Source organism: Ipomoea nil, unplaced genomic scaffold (assembly GCF_001879475.1).
Source record: "Ipomoea nil cultivar Tokyo-kokei standard unplaced genomic scaffold, Asagao_1.1 scaffold0268, whole genome shotgun sequence".
Classification (NCBI taxonomy): Eukaryota; Viridiplantae; Streptophyta; class Magnoliopsida; order Solanales; family Convolvulaceae; genus Ipomoea; species Ipomoea nil.
Window position 1 is genome coordinate 1,621,169 of NW_017616696.1, and position 25,552 is coordinate 1,646,720.

The 25,552-nt window shown below is 35.0% G+C and overlaps 3 protein-coding genes across 3 annotated transcripts; 1 reads left to right on the forward strand and 2 right to left on the reverse strand.

The window, feature by feature from the left end:
* Positions 1–4,133: 4,133 nt before the first annotated feature.
* On the reverse strand, positions 4,134–7,703 carry LOC109147957 (cinnamoyl-CoA reductase 1-like). Its single transcript, XM_019295645.1, has 6 exons — positions 7,463–7,703; positions 5,826–5,995; positions 5,240–5,431; positions 4,969–5,134; positions 4,693–4,879; positions 4,134–4,492 (listed from the first exon to the last, which is right to left on the reverse strand). The coding sequence occupies exons 1-6, from the start codon at positions 7,578–7,580 to the stop codon at positions 4,348–4,350; spliced, it is 978 nt and encodes a 325-aa protein (XP_019151190.1). The 5' UTR covers positions 7,581–7,703; the 3' UTR covers positions 4,134–4,347.
* Positions 7,704–14,775: 7,072 nt separating this feature from the next.
* Positions 14,776–16,079, forward strand: LOC109152409 (uncharacterized mitochondrial protein AtMg00810-like). The gene is made up of 2 exons (XM_019300082.1): positions 14,776–15,956; positions 16,055–16,079. Exons 1-2 carry the CDS (start codon positions 14,776–14,778, stop codon positions 16,077–16,079), a joined length of 1,206 nt encoding a protein of 401 aa, XP_019155627.1.
* Positions 16,080–21,548: 5,469 nt separating this feature from the next.
* On the reverse strand, positions 21,549–25,176 carry LOC109147833 (50S ribosomal protein L1, chloroplastic-like). The gene is made up of 7 exons (XM_019295492.1): positions 24,741–25,176; positions 23,678–23,857; positions 23,532–23,586; positions 23,288–23,415; positions 22,560–22,643; positions 22,062–22,187; positions 21,549–21,963 (listed from the first exon to the last, which is right to left on the reverse strand). Exons 1-7 carry the CDS (start codon positions 25,104–25,106, stop codon positions 21,826–21,828), a joined length of 1,077 nt encoding a protein of 358 aa, XP_019151037.1. The 5' UTR covers positions 25,107–25,176; the 3' UTR covers positions 21,549–21,825.
* Positions 25,177–25,552: the final 376 nt, after the last annotated feature.

Consider the following 25,552-nt stretch of genomic DNA (forward strand, 5'->3'; position numbering starts at 1 on the left):
ACGGTTCAACGAAACACAATGTTGAACAAAATAAAAGGTAGGCCCCTACCCGTGGTCCTGCCCGCGGGTACCAACTCCCACAAGCCACGTTCCCACGGGTGGGGCGGCTGGTAGGGCTCTGCCCGCCGGTACATCCCTGTGCCCAAAATAATCCCTTCAGGGATTTTCAACACCAAGCTCAAATTCAAGTCCAAAACATGCCAAATCTCACCAAATACAACAAAATGACTTGAATCAAAGGAAATGCCAAGCAATGGCACAAATGAACCCTAAACACAAGCTCTAGATATGCATTTTCACAAGATCATGCATCAACACTCACATTTCATAGCAAAACACATGTAGAATCCAAGAAATCACATATAGGTAAGCAAAATAGGTTTTGTAGAGCATGGGTTACCTCTTGTAGACTAAAGACTTCACTTTACACCTCAACAAGCTCCTCTCAATGCTCACCTTCCAAACCCACTTCAAGAACATACCAAAAGATCATAAAGATCCCATCTTTAAGAAAAGACACCTTAGATAAAACCAAAAACACAAGATGAACTTAGATCTTACCCTCCTAGATGCCCAAATATATGAAAGGTTGAATCTTGGAAGCAACTCTTGAAGTTTTGGCAAGGCTTCAACTTGGCTGGGAAGAAAAGCTACTCACCTTTTTAGAGATAAGGTGGAGCTAGATTTTTAGAAAAGTGTAAGGAGAGAATGAAGGTGGTCTACTAGGTTAGGTTACAATACCAACAACAAGTGAAAGGTCAAGAATACCCTTACTAACATAAGGAAGTGTAAGGAACAAGGGAACTCCTTACAAAGCTCAATGTACAACTTTGACTTTGGGGTTGACTAGTCAATTACTAGTCCCCAACTATTAAATTTCAGGAATTTTAGAAATTAAATTACAAATTGAAATAGGATTAATTACTCAATTAATCCCTTAATTGAATTTGGATTTCGGGGTGTCACAGTAATGTATCCACAATATTAAATAAATTATACTTGTCTTAAAAATCATTTTTTTAATGTTACTAACTCTATTACATTGTATTAATATAAATTTACAATAATCATTTATTAATATAAATTTACAATTATAAATTTGTATAAGGAAAACATACAAACTTCTAGTAAAAAAAAAAAAAAAAAAATCTCTCCATTTCATTTTTCTCTTTCCTCACCCTCACATTCCCACTCTCTTTAGAAAAAGGCAAAGTAGGATGAGAAATGGCCTCTATCTACAACGTCTTCACCCCTCAATTCGATTTAGCTTTTGCTTGATTGTTGTTTTGCCCAACGAACCACGTAAACCCTTAACGCTGCTTGTTAAAAAAAAAAAACATAGAAACTTGAATATAATGACATGTACAAATCTCGAAGTCAACATACTAACTATAAGTTTCATAAAATCTTACAAAATTATCAAAATCACCGTCGTTATCATCCTCGATCGCATCTATCTCTACGCTCTTCCATAAAAACTAAAACATTAGGGTTCTGTTACCAAGCCTCCTCCTCCTCAATATCTTTTTGTTGAAACTCATTCACATTAGGCTAGAGGTCCTGCTTTTTAATGGTAACCACAACACAAAAAATCACAATAAATTGATGAAAACAACCAATCCAACATCCAGAATGCAACACTTTGATCTCATGGTATTTAAAGAAAAAATGTGAAAATCAAATAACATATACCCCAAATATACATACATTTATACCAGTAACTGAACATACATTTGGATCGGACACACTGTAACTAACAACATATCCTAATATACAAACCCTAACAAATCGAAATAAAGATGAAATCATGAACATAGTTTACACCTATCGGAATCATGATATTACCTTGAAATGAACTATGAGATCTGAGCCCCTAGCTTTGCAGACTGCATTCAGAAACAACCATATAAAACTTAGAAATCAAATGAAATCATGAACCGGTGAATAATATAGAGTGCAAATGAAAGTATAATTTGTATTTATAGGTGGAAAATACTAATTCAAAAGGAAAGTATAACAATTTGTAATTAAGGTAATAACATCATCATCATCATTATTATTATTATTATTATTATTATTATTATTATTATTATTATTATTATTAAATAATATTACAGAAATGCCCCTAAGTTTTGGGGGGAAAACTTGGCTAGGAGGATTTTACTTATATATATATATATATATATATATATATATATATATATATATATATATATATATATATATATATATATATATATATAGATTAATAATATACATTCAGTACAAAAATAAAGTACTTGTAGTATATTAAAAATGTATTTTGTATTCTTGGTTCACACAACTACATGGACCATGGTCTACACAATAATTTGCCGTTAGGTGTCAAAATGGCCTCAGCCCAGCCACATAGTGAAAAGCCCACTTTGAAATCTAAATTGGGTCATTTTGAAGATCTAGGTGCAAATTATATCGTGCACCACGGTGCATGATCGATTATGCACCGTGCATCAAAATGATGTTGTTTTGTTTAATGAAAAGAAACGGCATCCATTTCCCGTCATTCCGTACCCTTCCGCAAAAAGTAACCCTGTTATTTAGTTTTATTTTGTATACACTGCAGTGTCAGATCAACACAACTACAGTTTCACTTCAATATAACTACAGTTGCATTCGATATTTATAGACTCAAATATGTGAAAATGTTATTTAAATTTATTTTATATACACTATATTTTTATTAAAACACAACTACATGACTATTTTGATATAATTACAACTTTATTGTACAATATACACTCAAATATGTGAAATGTTATTCAGTTTCATTTTATATACACTGCAGTTTCACTTCACCACAACTACAGTATCATTTTGATATAACTGCAGTTTCATTTATCGTGAGGCAGTGTCGGTTTAGATATACTGTAGTGTCAATTGGTGTTTAATACACTAAATATGCGGACTCCGTTAACGGTAACGGCGGACTGTTTCTTTACTTAAAGAAACGGCGCTATTTTTTACCGTGGTGCATGTGCACCGTGGTTTACAATATATCGACTGTCTAGGATTCCTATATAAAAGGAAACCTTAGTGGTTTGAGGTAACCAATTTGGTTGAAATATATTCCACTATTGATGAGTGTATATTAACCAACTAGCAAATTATCCGTGCAATGTATGGATAATTCTTTTTATTATATATTTAGATTTAGATTTAGATTTATATAATAAAATTATAAACAATTCTAATATTTGAAAGTGTACATTTATTTGATTATAAAATTATTGTAAAAGTATCACTCAATTAATTGAATAATATATCACTTGTTTGTCGGTATTTATCTTGAAAAAATTGATATGTAATATGAATAATTTGTTGACTATTATGCTAGATATTGGCAAACCTCAGCCGATCGTTCAAGAGCTCCTTGAATGGAATATAAAGAGAGGATTTCTAAATATGTTGTCCTATGTTGTCTTATACTGTCTTATAGAAATAGATTACAGAGCCCTATAAATAGGTTATCTGTTATGTTATCTTATACTATCTAAAATTTAAAATGTGAACCAATGCTATCATGTGAATGAAGAAGTTTCAAAAATACGATTATATATATATGTTTAGTTTAAAATGTGAATCAATGCTATCATGTGAATATGTGTACTATTATGCATGTTGATCTTGTGGTTTATAATGATTTTGATTTAGTAAATATACAACAATGCACCACATCAGTGCACAATTGCACAACTGTGCACCATTACACCACTTCTGCCGTCCAATCTCACATCTTAACAGTGAGTGGAGGTTTACATGTTCTTGTTCACATAATAGTAATGATTCACATCTGAAACGGACCATATATATATATATATATATATATATATATATATATATATATATATATATATATATCAATCATTGTCTCTTATATTCGGTACCATCACAAAGTGAATAGAGAAGTGTTTGAGTTTGTATCCGTACAATGGTGTTATTATCATCCTAGTATTCGGTACAAACCTATATAGTCTTTTTCATTTAATTTTTGACTTGTACATGGTATAAGAGTCACTAGTATTGATGAGCACCACAAGCACTTTTCCATTTATATATTAAACATATTTTTTTTGAATAAAAGGGGGATAGAAGTTGTCTGCCACTTACTCCTCTTTCCCATTAGACAACATATATATTATTAATTATTATTTAAAAAAAAAAAAAAAAAACCTAAGCTAGCAGAAAGGAGGCTACAGTGCAAACACCTTAAATTGTCCAGATTTGTTTGCTATAAATTAAAGGAGAGAGAAGCTGAGTGGATGGGGAAGGCTGAGTTGAAGATTTAATATTTCCATTGGGCCAATGCTCTTAGAAGTGGAGGAAGTTTTTCTCTTTCAAACTTTCAACAGTGTCCCTAAGACTCACTTCCAAAGAGGTCAAGGTGATGCCCAACTGCTTTGCCTTTTCTTGTGATACTTGGTAGCTTGGTGATATAAGCAAATCTTCTTTATATCTATCACCAATATAATAAAACAAAAAATCAATAATTTTGTTTTTTGTTATTTGTAGTTATCCTTTTCTTACATAATTAAGAACATGATATATATATATATATATATATATATATATATATATATATATATATATATATATATATATATATATATATATATATATATATAATCTCCTAATTAATATGAAAACCTAGCTTACTTGTCAGGAAGGGCAAGAGAAGGGTAAAGCTTGCCTATAATCTTCAAAGCCTTGGAAGAGTGTACTGTTACTCCAACCAAACAATATCTTCCACTTGCGGAAGGTAGCTCAAATGCATGTATATGAGCATTTGCAACATCTCTAACATCAATAAATCTATAGTTTCCGGCTGGTGAAAATTCCACTCCTGTGTAAGATGATCACATTCATCATATCACTTCCATTCGAGGCTAATTATAATAATGCTTAAAATTGATCCGAGCGAAGTAAATTTACCTTCTTTTATAAGGTCGAGAATCAACTGATTAATTAAACTAAGACTCGGTTGTAACATAGGGCCAATTACCCAACAAGGGTGCAATGTGACCATGTCAATCCCTTTCTCGTTTGCATATTTCCATGCAACTTCCTCAGCAAGGATTTTGGACAAGATATACCATTGCTATGAAGATTAAAAACTCATCACATTAATTAATAATTACTACAAAAGTGTTTTGTTTTAATTACTCTAACTATATATTGAACATATATACACATGCATGTGCACCTTGTTTTCCTCTACAAATTCTTTATCTGAAAACCAAGTCTCATCAACCACATCATCTGGACGTACTGGATTTTCTTTGATCAAAATTGAAGCTGTTGAGGATGTTACCACTACCCTTTTTATAGAAGGTGTTCTCACACATGAACCAAGAACATTTAGTGTCCCCTTTACTGCAGGATCCACTAGTTCTGCCTAAAATATGAGAAAAAAATTAAGTATATTAAGGCCGTGTTTTGTAAAATAGTTAGTCTATCAGTCAATTTTGATTGTTTGACCACTATTAGCTATTTGCTGACTTGGTTAAACAACCAATATGAATGTTTGATTAAGTAGTCTGTAATTGTTACAAAAAGCTAATTAATCAAACACTCATATTGATTGTTTAATTAACCAAGTCAAACAACTAATAGTGGTCAAATAAGTCAAAATTGACTGATAAGCTAACTATGTTACCAAACAGGTCATAGTAAAATGGATAGAGATAAAAACTTGGAAATAGAGGTTTGATGGCCTTCAACAAAGATTAACACAAAGATCAGAAAGACAGATCTATAACATTATAAGAAAAACTAGGTTGAAGGTTGACCTTAGTAGCCAATGGTGAAAATGTAACAGGTGATGCTGTGTGAAAAACACCAACACAACCCTTCATTGCAGGATCAAAAGATTTTTCTTCAAGTAAGTCAGCTTCAAACAAATGCAGCCTCTCATTTGACCCATCAAATGCAAGAAGATGTGACACCTGATTTGGATCTCCTGCAATAGTATTATAATAATATATAGGTAGATCCATTTAAGATGCTACCAAATTCAAAGAAACATGGAATTGTATATTTTTTTTTTAAACAGTTATTGAGGAACTAAAATTGCAACTTCGTGCATAACTTAGGAGTTAAAGATGATCATGCATATAATTTAGAGACTAAGTTCATATAGTAAATATAAATCAAAAATAAAATTTTTCCACTATGAACCATAACAAAACGTACATTATACAAAATAATATTTTTTAACTCTAAATAGAATAGAGATTTGACCTTATGACCTCCTTGGTGGGAGAACCATAGCTATGCCAACATGCCGCTTCACCACATGACTTATTTATTCATTTAAAAAATAAAACCCTGATTTCCAACTGCAAATTATGGTTGCCTCTTCTTCCTTCCATCCAACTCTTCTTTAATTTATTTTCTTTCCATCCAACTCTTATTTATTCATATGTAGGTATGCCCTCAAGGCTAATATGCCAATTATCAATGTCATTCCTGAATTATTAGTGGTGTAAGTGTTGACCCTTCAATTTTTAAAACGTGACATATATTGCCATTCCCTTAAATTATTAGTAGTGTAAATGTGGTTAAAACCCGTCGTTTTTTCTGTTCAAAGACCATATTTTTTCCTTTATTTTTCTTTCTTCGTTTGTTTTCCTTCCACCACCAACAACAATGTTTCTCCTTCGATCTTCCTATTAGGGGAGGGACAATATATAGCATCATTGATAATTTGTATATTTGTGAGGAGTAAAAATTACCATTTTCACTTTATATATGTTTAACTTAAACATATTGTCAATAAATCTTAACTATAATATAGCCATATAGTTTGGTGAGCAATTATTATTACAATTATTATTTTGATGAGCAATTATTGTTACAATTATGATCTCTATCCTTATTCTTATTATTATTATTATTATTATTATTATTATTATTATTATTATTATTATTATTATTATTGTATTCTTTAATTTTTTGGATCTTCTATATTATTATTTAGAAAATGGTGATGATGATTAATAGTCATTTATATTTATAAATAATTGTTTGGTCTTTAAAGGACAATTGTATGTTGTTACATCTAGAGTTAGAAATCTCAAAGGTCTAAAATTTTTTATCCGTGGTGACTCTGAAAATTGTAATTCAACTATTATTGTAGTTTACTAAGTTATTAAAAATTTATAATATTAAATACTATGTACTAAATTTTTAATATAGTTTAAGATTTATAGTAATCACCCACCTTAAATATCAATTCTTATTTTAATTGTAAATATATTTATGTTCATAATTTTATCATAGCAATTCACACATAATTATTAAATAACAAAATTTTTATATATGAATAAATCTCATATAGGGTATATTTTTATAACATATTTCTCATGCATCGGGACAAATACTAGTTAAATTAAATAGAAGTAGAGAAAGAGAGAGGGGGACTGACTGAGGTTGAGAACGGTGGCGTGGACGGTGTAACCGCGGTGGAGCAACAGCTTGACGAGCCAAGAAGCTATGAAGCCGGAGCCACCAGTCACGCATACGGCTTTCCCCTCTCCGCTCATTTTCACTTCCAAATTCCGATGGCCGCCGGCCGGTCTTTCAGCTTAACTATATGCAGTGATAAGAAATTTATTACTGGATGCAATTCAAGGCTCCACTTCTGATCCTGCAGGTGTGCGTGCTGCACTGCTACCACAACCATTCTATATATCTTTTATTTTTTGGGTTAAACACGTTTTGAATTCATTTTGATATAACAATTTAACAATATTTGACACGTGATAAAGACATAAAGTAGTTCAATTTGGAATGACATTAATCATTTGGCTTTTTGTTTATCGGTCTCCTGCAAAAGGCGAGATTCCCTCTCCGCGATATAATAGTGGAAGAGCTCAAGGTCGATTTTTAGGGGGTGTATTCAATCATGACTTTTGTAGAGTTTTAAAGACTTTTAAAATGATAGATTTTAATAAACTTCGATTCACTTTCATAGAGTCGTTCAAAACTTTTAAAAACTTTATAAGACTCAATAAAAGTCTATATAAAAATCATTCATAGACTTTTATTAACTTTTTATTTTAAAAAGTTTACAAAAGTCATTGAAATTCTAAATTAAATACACCCTTACAAACTTTCAATGATTTTGATTCTTATCATTTATAATTTTCTTACAAAACATTTATAATATATTATAAATTTTTTCTTATTATATAGTTCTCCACTCTCATCAGCATTCTCAACATTATTATTTTTATTCATAGTATGTTGAGACTTATATGCTAATTACTTTTATATATATATATATATATATATATATATATATATATATATATATATATATATATATATATATATTATTAATAAACATCAACAAAAAATTATTTCATTAGAACTTCATAACAATATTGAACAATAAAATTTATAATAAAAGAATTGATCAAATAAAGTATTTAAAAATATAATTACAAGTTGCAAAAAATAAATAAATAAATAAGAATCTAATATATATATATATATATATATATATATATATATATATATATATATATATATATAATTATAATTATACTTTTATTGCTAAACATCACGCAAAGAAATATTATTTGCAATAGCAATTTGAGACTATAAATAACAACAAGGTGCTACTGTTTGCAACCCCAAATTGTTATTGCGAACAGTAGTTCGCTATTCTTAGTAACATGTTGTTAAATATATATATATATATATATATATATATATATATATATATATATATATATATATATATATATATTACGAATATAAATATAAAAAGAATAAATATCAAAATATATAAGTATTTGTATGAATATTATGAAACATATACTAAAATTTGAGGATGAAAATTTTACTTTGTTCATGTATTTAGGGAGAATTAGAGAAAGTTAGGAATAAAAAATTTATAGAAATAATGAAAATCAATATAAACAAGCAATAATGAAATAAAAATAATATTATTTCGAATTTTTAGATGAAGATGGTAAAGTGTAGGAGAGAGAGAGAGAGAGAGAGAGAGAGAGAGAGAGAGAGAGAGAGAGAGAGAAAATTTGGTAGAGTTTAGGTATGAGGAAAATGTAGGATAATGAAGAAAAAAAATAATTTTATTGAATTTAAATAGGTTTATAAAGTTTAAAGTGGAGAAAAATAGAGTTTAAATAGAGAGAGAAAACATTCAAAGTTGTTAGAAAGAAAATTTTGAAATCTTGAGATAGATGGTTGGATTTCAACTATTTATATTTGAGAAGGAAAAGTCTACAAAAGTCTTACAATTAAAAAGTCTACAAAAGTTCATAACTTTTTGAATACCACATGACTTTTAAAGACTCTTTAAAAGTCTTAATCGAATACCACACAACTTTTAAAGACTCTTTAAAAATCTTGATTGAATACTGCCTGACTTTCAAAGACTCTCTAAAAGTTTGAATTGAATACCTCCAAACTTTTAAAGTTCATAAAAGTCTTTAAAACTCTACAAAACTCATGATTGAATACACCCCCCTTAGATTTTTGTGTCTCATTCTTATAAATAAATGAGGTCCTATCAAAAGTGCAATCTTTAAAACTAATATCATAATTTTTTCTAATAATAATAATAATAATAATAATAATAATAATAATAATAATAATAATAATAATGTTGTACGCAAAGAATAAAAAGAAAAGGCAAAAGAATAAAAAAAATGAAAAATGTGCACAAAGTTGGAGCAAATAAGGTTCGAACCTTCAACCTCTAAAATAAAACACTATAGCAACACATTTCTATCACTTCTCCATAAAGTCTTTTAAAACTAATTGTAATTTTATTTTATTTTAATGTCTTAACTAGTTAGGTAAAAATTAAATATTGGACCCTCTAAAATTTGAGGCCCTGTGCTATTGCACAACATGCACATTCCAAAATCCGGCCTTGAAAGAGCTCAATCTTGTGTTATTGTCAACAATCTACTATCCAAAAGCCAATTGAGTTGCATGTGCAAGAGACTTTGTTTATCCTTGCAATGCTGTTTTGCTTTCAAAAATAGATCATATTATTGTATAAATTTATAGTAACAAAATTGTTCAAATAAAATATTTTAAAAATTTACAATTTAATATTAATATTTCCATAACCAAAATTTTCTTTATTAATACTATAGAGGAAGCATTAATAACCAAAAGGAAATGGGGGTGTTACAGCAACCCCGTACAATCCTATTGAATCATTATATTTTTCAATGGTTGCATTGTACGCATATTGCTCTCGTTTTGCCAGGCCAACTCCTCAATAGTTTTCTTTGGCCAACGCAACTCAGCTTCTTCCATCCTTTGTCCTATTGTTCGCCTGTTGGCAAACATTATTCTTATCTTATGAAAAGTGTGAGCCTCGCAATCGCAATCACTGGTAGCATATGACAATCCTTAAGAGAATTACTAAAAGATTTTGATGCTTTTCATTCTGCACTAGAACTCCCTTTGTGTGATTGTAGTACCGGCTTCCCAAATTAAGGCTTTCAATCTCTTATTCTTGTACCTGGTCATCACATTATTGTGAATGCATCTAAGACAATATCGGCGGTGGACGCGTGGGCTATGCAATATAGGCAAATCCCTAAACGCCGCATCGACTCTAAAATGCCTATCCGAAATGATGCATATCGACTCATGATCGGGAAAGACATGTGTTGCAAGTAGTCTCATAAATCAAGTCCAGCTGGCTGCATTTTCGGAGTCAATAATCGAGTATGCCAGTGGAAAGATTTCCTTATTACTGTTCACTCCGACAGCTAAAAGGAGATGGTTGATAGTCATAGTATACGTGGGATTGAAATGAAGATGTGAGGAAGATGAAACTTCCCCAGGATGTCGTTCTCTAAGGATGGCGAACGGGAATTGGACAATGCACAGCTAAGCACAAGTGCGTAAGACTCGCAGAAAGCTAGGTCATCGAAGACGTAAAACAAAGAGCATTATCAATGTAATGAGAGAAAGAAAAGCAACACGTAAATGTAAAGAAGTAAATGAATGGTGGGGAGTAGGACTAGGTGTTTCTTAGGTTGATGCAATAGAATGACCCTAAGTATAAGAAGTAGTGTAATGCATTGATCATGATTATTGATAGATGTTTCCATTACCAAGACACTTTCGTGGTCTATTTGGCCTATCAAGTAGTAAAATTCTACTCTCATAGAAACCTTACTACATGAGACATTGCATCACTCTCATAGAAACCTTACTACATGAGACATTTCATCGAACATTTAGAGTCCATATCTTCTTCTTAGCTCTACCTCTCGGTGCAAGGTGGGAAATGTAAGTGGATTAGGCTATACTGTAACACACCTCCAAGACCTATTGCGTGATGTGACCATCACCATACAAAAGTCTATACAAATTAAAGTCCACTTCCAACAAGAATCAAGTCAATACATCAAGTCACTTCCTAATTACAATCAAAACATTCTAGCATCCTAACAAGTAAATTGCAATTGAAATGAACACTTTACTTTGATTATAAAAATAGGAAGATCAAATATAAAATTAAAGATTAAAAAACAATTACAAGTTAAATTCTTCCTCTAGATCTTCAATAATGTTAATAAATCCATATAAACCATCCACTTTAAGTGGATATATTCCGATTGGATGGGAGTAGACTTATAAATTTGACTGATAAGTGGATTTGGTAGATCCTTGCTCATTCATAATTTTGGGATAATATCCCAGCGGAATATCTTAAGTGGGAAACATGAAACATGTTTGCCGTTTTGTTGGAAGGCTCCTATTCATTTGAAAGAATCATCCAATTTCGTAAAACTATCTTTCTTTTGAACGAATCATTTTTGACCAATGAAATTCATAAAATAAAACATCTAAAGAGGTTACTTGTTCTTAAAAAGATTATGCTTATATCATTAGGACTCTATCATCATTAGTATTCGTTACCTATTATTATTAGTATTCGTCTTGTAATAGGTTTACTATTCACTACTATATATACTCTTGTACAGACTCATTATTGATTATTCAGATATATCGTATCCTCATCTGGTATCAGCAGGTTTCTCTCTCCTCTCTCTAATGGCGCACCTCGGATCTGATGGCGGCTCTGTTGGTAGTTCTGAACGGACCGTTTCCGAGGCCGCGCTTGTTGCACCACTGCAGTCGGGGGTGTCTTTCTCTTTGGCGCATCACTTCGTCTCCATCAAGTTGACATCCCGCAATTTTTTGTTTTGGCATACTCAGCTTCTTCCGTTCCTGGATGGCCAAGGGTTGTTGGGTTTTGTCGATGGTACTTCGGTATGTCCGCCGATCACCGCGCTTGCCGTACCGCCTGCCGAGGGAGCCGTTCCTACCGTGCCTTCGTCGGCTTCGTCTTCCGCTGCTCGGAGTGCATGGCTCCGTCAAGATAAGGTCGTGCTCTCCTTATTAATCTCATCCTTGTCCGATGAGATGATGCACCTCGCAATTGGTAAGTCCACTTCTCGGCATTTGTGGTTGGCAATCGAACAGGTTCTTGGTTCGACTACACGGGCTCGTGCCCTCCGGTTGGTGGGCGAGTTGCAAGGATTGCGGCAGGGGGATGCTTCGATCCCGGATTATCTTGGCCGTGCGCAGGTGCTTATCGAGGATTTAGCGCTTGTCGGCCGTCCGGTGACGCTAGAGGATCAGAATATGTATATATTTCGAGGCTTGCGGTCTGAATATCTTCCTTTGGTGGCGTCGCTCACAAGGGGTGCTCCGGTGTCTCTGCCCGAGCTATCCGATTTTCTTGTTTCGCAGGCTTTTATATGTGCCGATGATGCTGGTGATGTTGCTGCTGCTCCGGTCGCCAAGGCGGCTCAGCGAGGTGGAGGCCGTTCGGGCGGGCAGCAGCGTGGAGGCGGCAACCGCGGCCGTGGTCGCGGCAAAGGGCGTGGCCGTGGTCGTGGCGGTGTCGGGGCTGTCCAGTGCCAGATCTGCTCCGGCGAGGGCCATTCGGCCGCTTCGTGCTTTCGCCGGTACGATGGAGCTCCGGGGCCGAGAGCGCATGTTGCGTATCCTGTGGACAATGCGGCTTCAGTTAGCACTCAGCAATGGTTTCCCGACACTGGTGCGTCGAACCATGCCACCCCAGATCCGTGTTTGATGTCCTCGACGGTCTCTTATAACGGTTCGGATCATCTTCGTGTTGGTGACGGTAAGTGTTTACCTATTGTTGGTACTGGTTCGTCTTCGGTAGCCTCTTCTAAAACACTGTTTCGGTTGTTTGATGTTCTTTTTGTTCCTGGGCTTTCTGCGTCTTTATTATCTGTGCAACGGTTTGCCCGTGATAATAATGTCTTCCTTGAATTTCACCCTGATTGTTTCTTTGTGAAGGATCGTTCAACCAGGGAAGTTCTGTATAAAGGGCAGGCTTCGGGGGGTCTCTATTCTTGGCCTGTTTCTCGTTCGAGTACCGCTGCGTTAGTGGCTTCGCGTGTCTCCTCTGACGTTTGGCATGGTCGGTTGGGTCACCCTCATCCTCGTGTCTTGCGGCAGATTTTGAATTCGTGTTCCATTGATTCTAGTTTTAGTAATAGTTCGGTGTTGTGTCGTGCTTGTATGCTTGGGAAATCATCTCGGTTTCCCTTGCCTCGTGTTAATACTACTACGTCGCATGTTTTAGAGCTTATTTATACTGATATTTGGGGCCCATCGCCTTTTCTTTCTGTCAATGGTTTCCGTTATTTTGTTTTGTTTGTTGATGACTACACACGCTATGTATGGTTTTATCCTATGCGATTAAAAATTGATGTGTATGCTATCTTCGAGCAGTTTCGGTCACTAGTTGAGCGTTCATATGGTCGTAAGATTGTCTCTATACAATCTGATTTAGGGGGAGAGTATAAACAATTGCACCGTACTTTTGTCTCTTTGGGTATCAATCATAGGCAATCTTGTGCCTATACCCATGAGCAGAATAGTAGAGTTGAGCGTCGGCATTGTCACGTTGTGGAAACGGGTCTGGCTCTCTTGACTCAGGTTCCACAGCGATATTGGGATTATGCCTTTGAGACTGCGATCTTTCTCATCAATAAAATGCCTACTCGAGTTCTAAACAATGTCAGTCCTCATTATCGTTTGCATCATTCTAATCCTTCTTATTCCTTCTTGCGTGTGTTTGGCTCTCTCTGTTATCCTCTGTTGCGCCCGAACAATTGTAACAAGTTGCAGTATCGGTCATCCCCGTGTGTGTTTCTTGGTTATTCGTCTTCGTTTCGTGGCTATCGTTGTTTAGATCCTACTACTAACAAGGTATTCATTTGTCGTCATGTACGGTTTGATGAGACCGTATATCCGTTTGCTTCTTCTATGCCTTCTCAGGTCTCTAGCTCTCGCCCGGTTGAGCCATGGGGTGTTGGTGTCGTTCGGGTTGGTGTTGGCTCCGATGTTTGTCCCACTGGACCTGATCCTCATCCGGAGTTGGACGCGGATTCCGGGGCTGCCGCAGCTGGTTCAGATTCTCGCACCGTGACTGCCACGGCTCCGGAAGGGGCGGTCTCGGGTGCTCCTACTGCGCCCAAGCGAGGCCGCCATACGGCGAAGCCTGTTCAGCCTCGATCTCATGTCATGGAAACCCGTTCTCAAGGACCGACGCAGCATGTGGCTCTTATGACTGTTCCTGAACCGGCTTGTTATTCTCAGGCATTTCAGTATCCGGAGTAGCGTGAGGCCATGGATCTTGAGTTTAATGCCTTGCTCCAGAATCACACTTGGCGTCTGTTTAGTCGCACACCTGGCATGAATGTTGTGGGGTGCAAATGGGTGTTCAGAACGAAGCGCAAGGCCGATGGCACGATTGAGCGGCACAAGGCTCGGTTGGTCGCAAAGGGTTTCAATCAAGTCGCTGGGCAGGACTTTTTTGAGACTTTCAGTCCTGTTGTCAAACCCACCACCGTGCGGCTTCTTCTCTCTTTAACCGTTTCTCGCGGTTGGGTCATTCGGCAGTTGGATGTTCACAACGCCTTCCTAAATGGTAATCTTGCAGAGACAGTTTACATGAGACAGCCGCCCGGTTATGAAGACCAGTCACGGCCGAATTATGTGTGTTTGTTACAGAGGTCACTCTATGGTCTTAAGCAGGCTCCTCGAGCGTGGTTCAATAGGTTGCATGCTTTCTTGGTGTCGGTTGGTTTTTCACCCTCCAAAACTGATGTTTCTTTATTCATCTATACTCGTGACTCTGTCTGTTTAGATTTGCTTGTCTATGTTGATGATATCCTTGTTATGGGGTCTGATGCTTCGTGTGTTACTCGGCTTCTTACTGACTTAGCCTCGGAGTTTAAGATTCGTGACATGGGTGCTCCGTCTTTTTTTCTTGGCATTGAGACGGTCTCCCAGGATGGTGGTTTGTTTCTTTCTCAGCAGCGATACATGCGAGATATTTTGAGCCGTGCAGGTATGGTGGACTGTAAACCGTTGGCTACTCCGGTTCCTGTGTCCCGACCTTCTTCTGATTCTGTGGTTCCCTATGCAGATCCCACGCAGTATCGCAGTCTTGCTAGGGCTCTACAGTATCTTACTGTTACTCGTCCGGATCTCTCTTTTGCCGTGAATCGGGTCTGTCAGCATATGCACTCTCTAACCACTGAGCATTGGGTTATGCTCAAGCGTGTTCTGCGGTATGTAAAAGGAACTCTGCACTTTGGTCTTTTTATTTGTCCTTCCTCCTCTGTTGCGGTTCATGCCTTTTCGGATTCGGACTGGGCTGGTGATCCAGCTGACAGGAAGTCTACTAGTGGTTTTGCGGTTTTTCTTGGTGGCAATCTGATTTCCTGGTCTTGTCGGAAGCAACGCACGATTGCTCGTTCGTCTACAGAGGCTGAATACAAGGCTCTGGCTGATGTGTCTGCGGAGGTCACCTGGTTGGTTTCTCTGTTGCACGAGCTTGGAGTGTCATTGGCTGCTCCTCCCACTCTTTGGTGTGATAATTTGGGTGCGACTTATCTCTGTTCCAACCCGGTGTTCCATGCTCGTACGAAGCATGTGGAAATTGATTACCACTTTGTTCGTGACAAAGTGGCGAAGAAGGAGTTGCACGTTAGCTTCATTTCCACAAAGGATCAGCTGGCTGATGTGTTCACTAAAGCTCTCCCTGGTCCGCGTTTCTCTACTCTATGTGGCAAGCTCAATGTTGTGCTTGAGGGGGAGTATTAGGACTCTATCATCATTAGTATTCGTTACCTATTATTATTAGTATTCGTCTTGTAATAGGTTTACTATTCACTACTATATATACTCTTGTACAGACTCATTATTGATTATTCAGATATATCGTATCCTCATCTATATTGTATGTGATTCTTATGTCTTTAAATTATCTCAGCGAAAATATTAAATTAATGTTGAAGCTTTTTTTTTTTTTTTGATAAAAAATTAAAAGAACTAATAAATTCATTGACAATTATATATATATATATATATATATATATATATATATATATATATATATATATATATATATAGAAAAAAGTTCAAATGCGGTAGGGGCTTTAGGTGCAGCGTTGCGGCCATATCAACATCGTCCATTCTGCTTAATCTAACGGCAGCGGCTAATTTCTGAAGATTTGAAGATTTAAGCGCGTCTTGGTAAGTGGGGGGTATTATGGTAATTATAGTGGTCATTTATATCGGTCGATTAACAGAATACACCAACAGTGTTAACAAAAGACACCAATAGTGTTAGGAAAAGCACAACAATGAAATGCACAAATACACCAAAAAAAAAAAAAAAAAAAAAAAAAAAAAAAAAAAAAAAAAAAAAAAAAAAAACACAACACACCCAAAAAATACACCATATAACTCATAACCCCAATGGTGTATTTCCGAACACTTTGTGGTGCTTTTATTCATACCTAATGGTGTGTCCTGGTGATGCGTACCTAATTTGTGAATGTTTTTTGGGTGTGCTTTTTCTAACATGGATGGTGTATATTGGTATAACACGAATCCACAAATACACCAGAGTAAGGTTAATAATGCACCAATAACGAACATAAAACACACAACACTATGATTTGCCCTCTTTTGGTGCCCAATAACGACTTTAGCCTTGCAGTTCGCATAGAGTGCAGACGAAAATATCGGAGAAGCCTTGATGAATGTGATTCATTGGATTTATCTAATCTAATGGCCTGAAATTGACCGCACCGCTGCACCTAAATCCCCTGCCGCACATGAACTCCCATATATATATATATATATATATATATATATATATATATATATATATATATATATATATATATACACTCGCGATCATGTGCGAACGGTGCGCCCCCAGGAGAGAACTGCGAACTCTCCAGTGCGCGTCACGTGTCTAGATCTAGGGGTACCTATAGTTATACCTAGGTGCACCTATAGTTATAAGTATGTGCACCTAGGTGGAAGTAGGTGCACTTGTAGGTGAAAGTAGGTGCACCCGATCAATGAATGTTAACAGGGCAAAATTACATGCAATTGTAGGTGAAAGTAAGTGCACATGTAAGTGATTTTACTTACACTTTTTACTTGCCTAGGTGCACAAACTAGTTGCATATATAAACATTTACATGCACCAAAGGACACGTGGCGTGCGCTGGTTGATTCGCATTTCGCTTCTAGGCGGCCATTCACACGAGATCGCGACCCTATATATATATATATATATATATATATATATATATATATATATATATATATATATATATATATATATATATATATATATATATGAAAAAGTTCAAATGCGGCAGAGGCTTACGGTGCGGCGCGATTCCAGAAATACACCAACAGTGTTAACAACATGCACCAATAGTGTAATAAAAACACACCACAGTGAAATGAAAAAAAAAAAAACACGAAAAAATACACAACACACTCAAAAAATACATCATATAACTCACCACTCCCCATGGTGTATTTTCGACCATTGTATGGTGCTTTTACTCACACCTAATAGTGTGTTTTTTGTGATGCAAACTTAATTTGTGTGTTTTTTTGTTGTGTATTTTCTAACGTTGATGGTGTATATGTGCTGAACTATTGGTGACGCCGCACCGTAAACACCCGCCGCACCTGAATCTTACTCTATATATATATATATGTGTGTGTGTGTGTTTTTTATTTTGTTAAGAATGGGGAGTCGCCAGAATCTTTTCTCCGCTTGCATTAGTTTTCATATCTTTTTGTAAAGTAAACAAAGAAGGGAGGATATGTTCATTATATTCATAAAGAAAATACAAGAAGTTTATGAGAATTTCACTTTTAATTGACTGTGAGGCAGATGAATAAAAAGATATCATGTTTGGTTCAAGAAGGGATCGAGTATGAACATTTTGAAATGAATTGAAAAAATAATCTATTTTCATTAAGTGGTATATATTAGATAATTGGAAAATAAAATCTTAAATACTATTTGAAATTTAGAGCAATTGCCAATCCTAGCTTATACCATATGGATCACGTTTCACGTTGCAAGATGACCCTATATTAAAATTTTATTTTGACATATATACAATACATTAAAAATAAATTAAACATATGTCAAAATATAATGAACATATTGAAAATGAATTTGTAATAAATTAAAGATGATTTTTTTTAACTTAAAAGTAGTATATTAACTTGGAATTTGTAATATCTCTATCTCAATCTCTATCTCTATCTCTATTCTCTATTCTCTATTCTCTATATATATTAAAGCAAAATAATTAGGGAACAAATTTTCCCTAGCTCCAAAGTGTGAAAGCATATATATATTGTACTCACATTAATTTCTAAATTCATGTAATTTTAATTACAAATCAAATCAACATCAACATAATTATTAAATTGAGTTAATACTCAAAATCGTCCTCGACTATAGTGATTTTTCTCAATTTCGTCCTAAACGACTTTGGTGACCTAATATCGTCCCAGACTTTTGTGTTTCGCACGCAATTTAGTCCCAGACTTTTGTGTTTTTGCTCAATTTAATCCCTCATTTGTTATTCTGTCCATTTGGTGTTAAATAAATACACAATTAAGTAATTTTAATATTGGCATCTCTTTACTCATAGACATGTGAACTGCGAAATTCATTTTTTTTTTTACGAATTACTCCCAGAATTACTCATAAAACTGCGAATATAAAATTTGATTTGCAGGTCCGGGAGTAATTCTGAGTGTAATTCGTACAAGAAAGAGGAATTTCGCACTTCACAAGTTGAAAATAAAGAGAGATCAATATTGACATTACTGAATTGTCCCTTTATTTAACACCAATTTGACGGAATAACAAATGGAGGACTAAATTGAGCGAAACACAAAAGTCTGGGACAATATTATGTCACCAAAGTCGTTTAGGACGAAATTGAGAAAAATCACTATAGTCGAGGACGATTTTGGGTATTAACTCTTATTAAATTAGTTAACATAACATCTCTATATCATTAATTTATAAAATATTGCATATATTATATATCTTAACTATAATATAGCCATATGGTTTGGAGAGCAATTATTGTTACAATTATTATTTTGGTGAGCAATTATTGTTAAAATTAATATCTCTATCCTTATTATTATTGTATTCTTTAATTTTTTTTGGATCTTCTAAATTATTATTTAGAAAATGGTGATGATGATTTATAGTCATTTATATTTATAAATAATTGTTTGGTCTTTAAAGGTCAATTGTATGTTGTTTTCAAAAAAAAAAAAAAAAAAAAGGTCAATTGTATGTTGTTACATCTAGAGTTAAAAATCTCAAAGGTCTAAAAATTTTGATCCGTGGTGACTCTGAAAATTGTACTTCAATTACTATTGTAGTTTACTAAGTTCTTAAAAATTTGTAATATTAAATACTATGTACTAAATTTTTAATATAGTTTAAGATTTGTAGTAATCACCAACCTTAAATATCAATTCTTATTTTAATTGTAAATATATTTATGTTCATAATTTTATCATAGCAATTGACACATAATTATTAAATAACAATATTTTTATATATGAATAAACCTCATATTTTTATAACATATTTTCCGTGCATCGCACGGGACAAATACTAGTTATATACTGTATTATATCTCTATCTCTTCTCTTCTCTATCTCTATCTCTATATATATTAAAGCAAAATGATTAGGGAAAAATCTCTATCTTTGTATATATTAAAGCAAAATGATTAGGGAAAAATTTTCCCTAATCATAATCATCATAAATAATTAAATAGAGATGAAAAGAAAATCAAAGTGAATTGAATAATAAGCAAAAAGATTTGAGTAATTCACAAAATTAATTTGAGTAATAATTATTGATCCATAATTCAAAATTAACATTGCAATAATTATGCTATGTTTTTGACATTAATTGATTGGAGATAAATTTAAAATTCAAAATCAATATTTATATGAACATCTACATATACTTCAACACTATAAATAAATCATCATCCACAGGACCACAACCAATACTACAATTATGTTTTTGTCGTGGCTGGAATTGGGAGGATGGTTGTGGCTAGAATAGGGAGAAGAATATTTCTGTGAGTATAGATCTCTTATAGAGCTTTATACCGTGCGATCTGGGGAAGATGAATCAAGAAATGCGCAGTAGACATGAAGAAAAAGTTGAGGATAAAAATCTTACCTTGCTTCTGAACCTGGGGTTTCGATTCTTGGAGTTGTTCTTTCTTGGAAGCAGAGGCAACTGTTAGCCGTAGCTCATGAACGCGAAAAAGAAGTAGTTTATGTAAAAAGACTATTTTGCCCTCATGAATAAAAAATTTGAAAAGTTTAAATTTTTCCGGCCAAATTCCACCGGTGATTTGGCCGGAAGGACCAAATCTGCTAAAAAAAGCATAGTTAAAGGACTAAATTATTAGTTTTAAAAGTCATGGAGCGAAATTAACACGCCCCCTATAGTCATAGGACCAAAAGTGTAATTTGCTAATTTGTTAAATTAATAATAGTCCATGCAACACACATGACACTTACTAGTTACATTATACAGAAATCTAGTATATTTAAATTTACTGCTTTGATGTAAAAATACTACATTTTTTATTAAAACTATTGCATTTTCCTTTATAAGTGTAACATTACATATAATGGAAAATATAATACTTTTGATGAAAAAACTAATACTTTACATTAAAATATAAAAGTGTTACTTTTGTACTTAAAAGTATTATGTTTTCTTTATAAGTAACAAACATTGTATTCTTGATTTAGTATTAAATTTACTAGTACAAGTATTACACTATTACATTTGCATAGTGATCCGACCTTCTTAAGATCGACCCATCTCACATTATCACAAATAAAAATACATGAGACAATCTCACAACCCAAAAGTTATTTGTTGACCCAGAAGAAGACCAGATGCGTAAACAAATTAAATCAAGAATCAGCAGATGTTTGGAAAATGCATTTTCTCTCTGTTTTTCTTCTACTTTCTTTATGATTTTTACTTCAATCCAAAAGTTGATTGCAATAAGGGATACTTGAACATAGCAGAATAAATCATGGGAACAAATGGACAGAAATCAGAATAAAGAACATATGGATGGATACATCCCAATTTCATGGAAAGAAAAGTTGCCTTTAACTGAAACTAGAAAGGTTATGGTAAGTTAAATTTGATGACATTAAACACAGCAGACATACAAGGAAGGGCAAAAAACCCAAGCTTCTGGAAACAAAAGGGAACTTAGAAATTCCTTCCTTTCCCTCCTCATATTGCACCCTCTTTGCCAAGTAAGAAGCTCATATAGGCGCCCAACAGAGCGTTTCCAATGGCACAAGATACAATTTACACGTGATTGTTAACTAAGCAGTTGTCGAACTCTTGAAATCGAGCATCTCCCTTACATTTAACCGAATGGAAGGCCCCATTGATGAACACACGTGAGCGGTTTTCCAGTACACTCCTTTTGCGCCGGATGGCTTGTTTGTTTCCACTGATTTCTGTAGGTTAAAGAAATGGCACCGGGTAATGTCCCGTCCAAATATGCCAGAACGAATAGTACTTGGAAATCGAAGAAAAGAAGACACAACGAACGTACCACAACTGCGAGGAAGTTTTCAAGAAGATCTTCATCTGAGAAACCTATTTTCCCAAATGGTATGTGGACAATCCCGGTTTTATCTGCACGGTATTCAACTTTCCCCTTCTTAAATTCCTGTATGGCCTGCAGAGCAAGAAGAAAATCTGTTGAGCGTGTCCAAACACTAAGATCTGCAACAAGCACTGCTGGAAATTATGGAATTTCCGACCACTTAAAAGTGATCTTAAATCAAGTCGAAAGCTTTGTTCCGACCACTTTTGGTATCCGGAAACTATTTCCAACCACTTTTTGCTTTCGACTTGATTTAAGATCACTTTCAGGTGGTCGGAAATTCCATAATTTCCAGCAGTGAAGATTCATTCCCGTACTCTTAAGATCTTGCATGTTTCAGTGTGTTATCTCTTCATTACTTACTATGCACTCCAGGATTGAGGTTCAACACAAAATCTCTTAAATGCAACATATATAAATCAAAAATAGCTAATGAAAAAATACCTGAGGTATATTTGTTGTAACTGTACCCGCTTTTGGATTTGGCATGAGTCCCCGAGGCCCCAAGATTCTTCCTAAACTGGCAACCTGATGCAAAGTGATAGAAATCTATAAGTACAATCTAAAAACACTGGTGAAAGAAGGTAGATCCATGTTGATTAGGGCAAATTATTCTGTGGACTCAGGTCCACCTTGCAAGGTGGACCTGGGTCCAAAAATACACAATTTACATACTGAATGTTCATAATTTTACATACTAAATGTTCACAATTCAAATTGCGAACATTCAGTATGTAAATTGTGTATTTTGGACATGAGTCACCTTGCAAGGTGGACCAGGTCCATGGTATAACTGCTGGTTGCTTAGTCACTGGGCCTAAATCAGGACTGAAGAAAACACAAGTAGCCAGAAAACGTTGGCATAATTCATAGAAACGAGCAAATACGATTGAAGCTCAGATACTAAGAACCTAAGAATGGGGCAAAAATAGGCACAACACTTTTGATGAAATTTGGAGCAGTGTGGGGTGGAGGATTAAGCAAACAATGTTGTTGAGCAATAATTATGTTTATTCAAGTGAGCAATATAACATATCCTTGAATTAAAATGACTATTTCTTCAGATTATCCCATTATTAAGTTTTCCAAAACCGCGCCGAGTATTAAAGCTTAAGGGACAATTACTCTTAAATATAAAAATAAGAAATTGCCCTAACGATTGAGAACAACACCTTAGGCATCATATCTGGTGTTGCAATTAGTTTATCAAAATCCATGAATCCTCCTTTTATTTGTTCGATCAAATCCTCTCCACCAACCAGATCAGCTCCAGCATTTTTTGCTTCATCGAACTTCTCACCTGCAGAATATTAGTTGCATATTGATACCAACAAAATACCAACAAACAATTACAGCCATTGATCAACAAAACCCCGTTAACACTAAAGTGCATTGAGCAAATTCTCTCGGAAGTACCTTGGGTAAGTACAGCCACTTTAATAGTCTGGCCCGTTCCCTTGGGCAAATTTACCTGAAATAGAAAAGCCATTATTATACTTGGAACCGACTAATCTTGCAAGTCACAACAGAAGGGATTTGAGCCAAGGTGCGGTTCAACTCACAGTCGCCCTCAGCTGTTGGTCGTTATATTTTGGGTCAATATTTAACCGAAAATGGGCTTCAGCTGTTTCCACAAACTTTGTGCGTGCTGTTTCCTTGAGCAGTGATATAGCTGTTTTCAAGTCATACTCTTTCTTATTCTCCCTCAACTTCTGAATCTCCAAGAATCTCTTAGACCTTGTCTGTTACAAACCAATATGACCATGAAAACAAGAAAAAAGAAAACGCTTTTGAGGTTCAGAGAAACTCAGGATGGTTTCACATACTAATTCGAGAAAACTACAAAAGTGATTGAGAATGTCAAGAACAGATAAAAAAGATCCACGATTCCACGCCCATATTGAGTTAATACCCAAAATGGTTCTCGACTATAGTGATTTTTCACAATTTCGTCCTAAACGACTTTGGTGACCTAATGCAGTCCCAGATTTTGGTGTTTTTGCTCAATTTAGTCATCCGTTTGTTATTCCGTCAAATTGGTGTTAAATAAAAGGGCAATTCAATAATCTCAATATTGGCCTCACTTTACTCTTAGCCCTGCGAGATGCCAAATCCCTCTTTCTTTTACGAATTACTCCCAAACCTGCGAACAGTTCAGCTACAAACAAGGATGTAGAGTTCAAAACCCTCTCCCTCCCCAAGTACATAAACAAAGGAGCTCTCTTGATTCTGAACCCCTTATGAAAGAATCATGATCCAAGAAGTATACATATAGATAATGATCATCCAAAACCTATAACTAAGAAATTGGGCATATTATTGCATTCCTCTATATAACCGTCCATTCCTTGAAAGTTGAAACACAGAACAAAGACAAGCTTCACTACTGGTGATACAAGCTATTTAAGAAATCCTAAACAAGAGATTGCAAAGAAAGATATGGCACAAAAGGTTTTTCTGAATCAAAAAGAGATACTAAGGAAAACCTTATCATTTGATCAAAAAACCGTAAATTCATCCCATAAACATATTCTAACTCCCTACTAATCAGAACCCATATTTCACCTAACCGCAATTCATGTCAAAACAAACAAAAATAAGAGCTTTATGTGAAAATTGACGTACTCTATCCCTCTTGAGAGGCAACGCGGCCTTGCCTTTCTTGGGCTTCGTGGGAGCGGTTGAAACGGCGGCGGCGGCGGCAGACTCTTCCCCGTCTAACCCTTCCACATCCTCAGAAACCTCAGCTTCCGCGGCGACAGCAGCGGCGGCCGCAGCGATTGATTTTGAGGAATGCCCATTTTCAGCGGAGTTGAAAAGAGAGGGCTTTCTGTCTCGGAAATGAAGGATGAGAGGGTTGAAAGAGAAAGTCTTGTTGGGGGAGAAGAAGAGGGGAGCTTTGCAGGAGAGAGGGTGGGTGCAGGGACTATGTTCCTGGTGAAGAAGTGAAGAGGAGAGAGTGAGAGTAGAAGTGGTAGCAGAGGAAGCCATTGTTCCAGAGAAGCTTCTAGTTGGGAACTCTGTTTATACGTCTATGGCTTATCCATGTGGCAAGTGATGACGATAAGGAAGTTTTGTGGTGAAGACAAAACTACATATTCAAATGGGCTCCTCCGGATTGGGCATTTGGGCCTTGTCTTGGTTTGGTAAATTGGTAATCACACATTACAAAAAACATGTCATAGTGAGAAAATTATATGGTGCACCGCAATGCATAATGAATTATGTACTGAATCAGTCGTTATATTATAAACCGCGGTGCACACATGCACCGCGGTCAAAAACGGCGCCGTTTCTTTAAGTAAAAGAAACGGCCCGCCGTTAGAGTTAACGGAGTCCGCTTGTTTGGTGTATTAAACACCAACTGACACTATAGTATATCTAAACTGACACTGCAGTTATATCAAAATGATACTGTAGTTATAGTGAAATGAAAC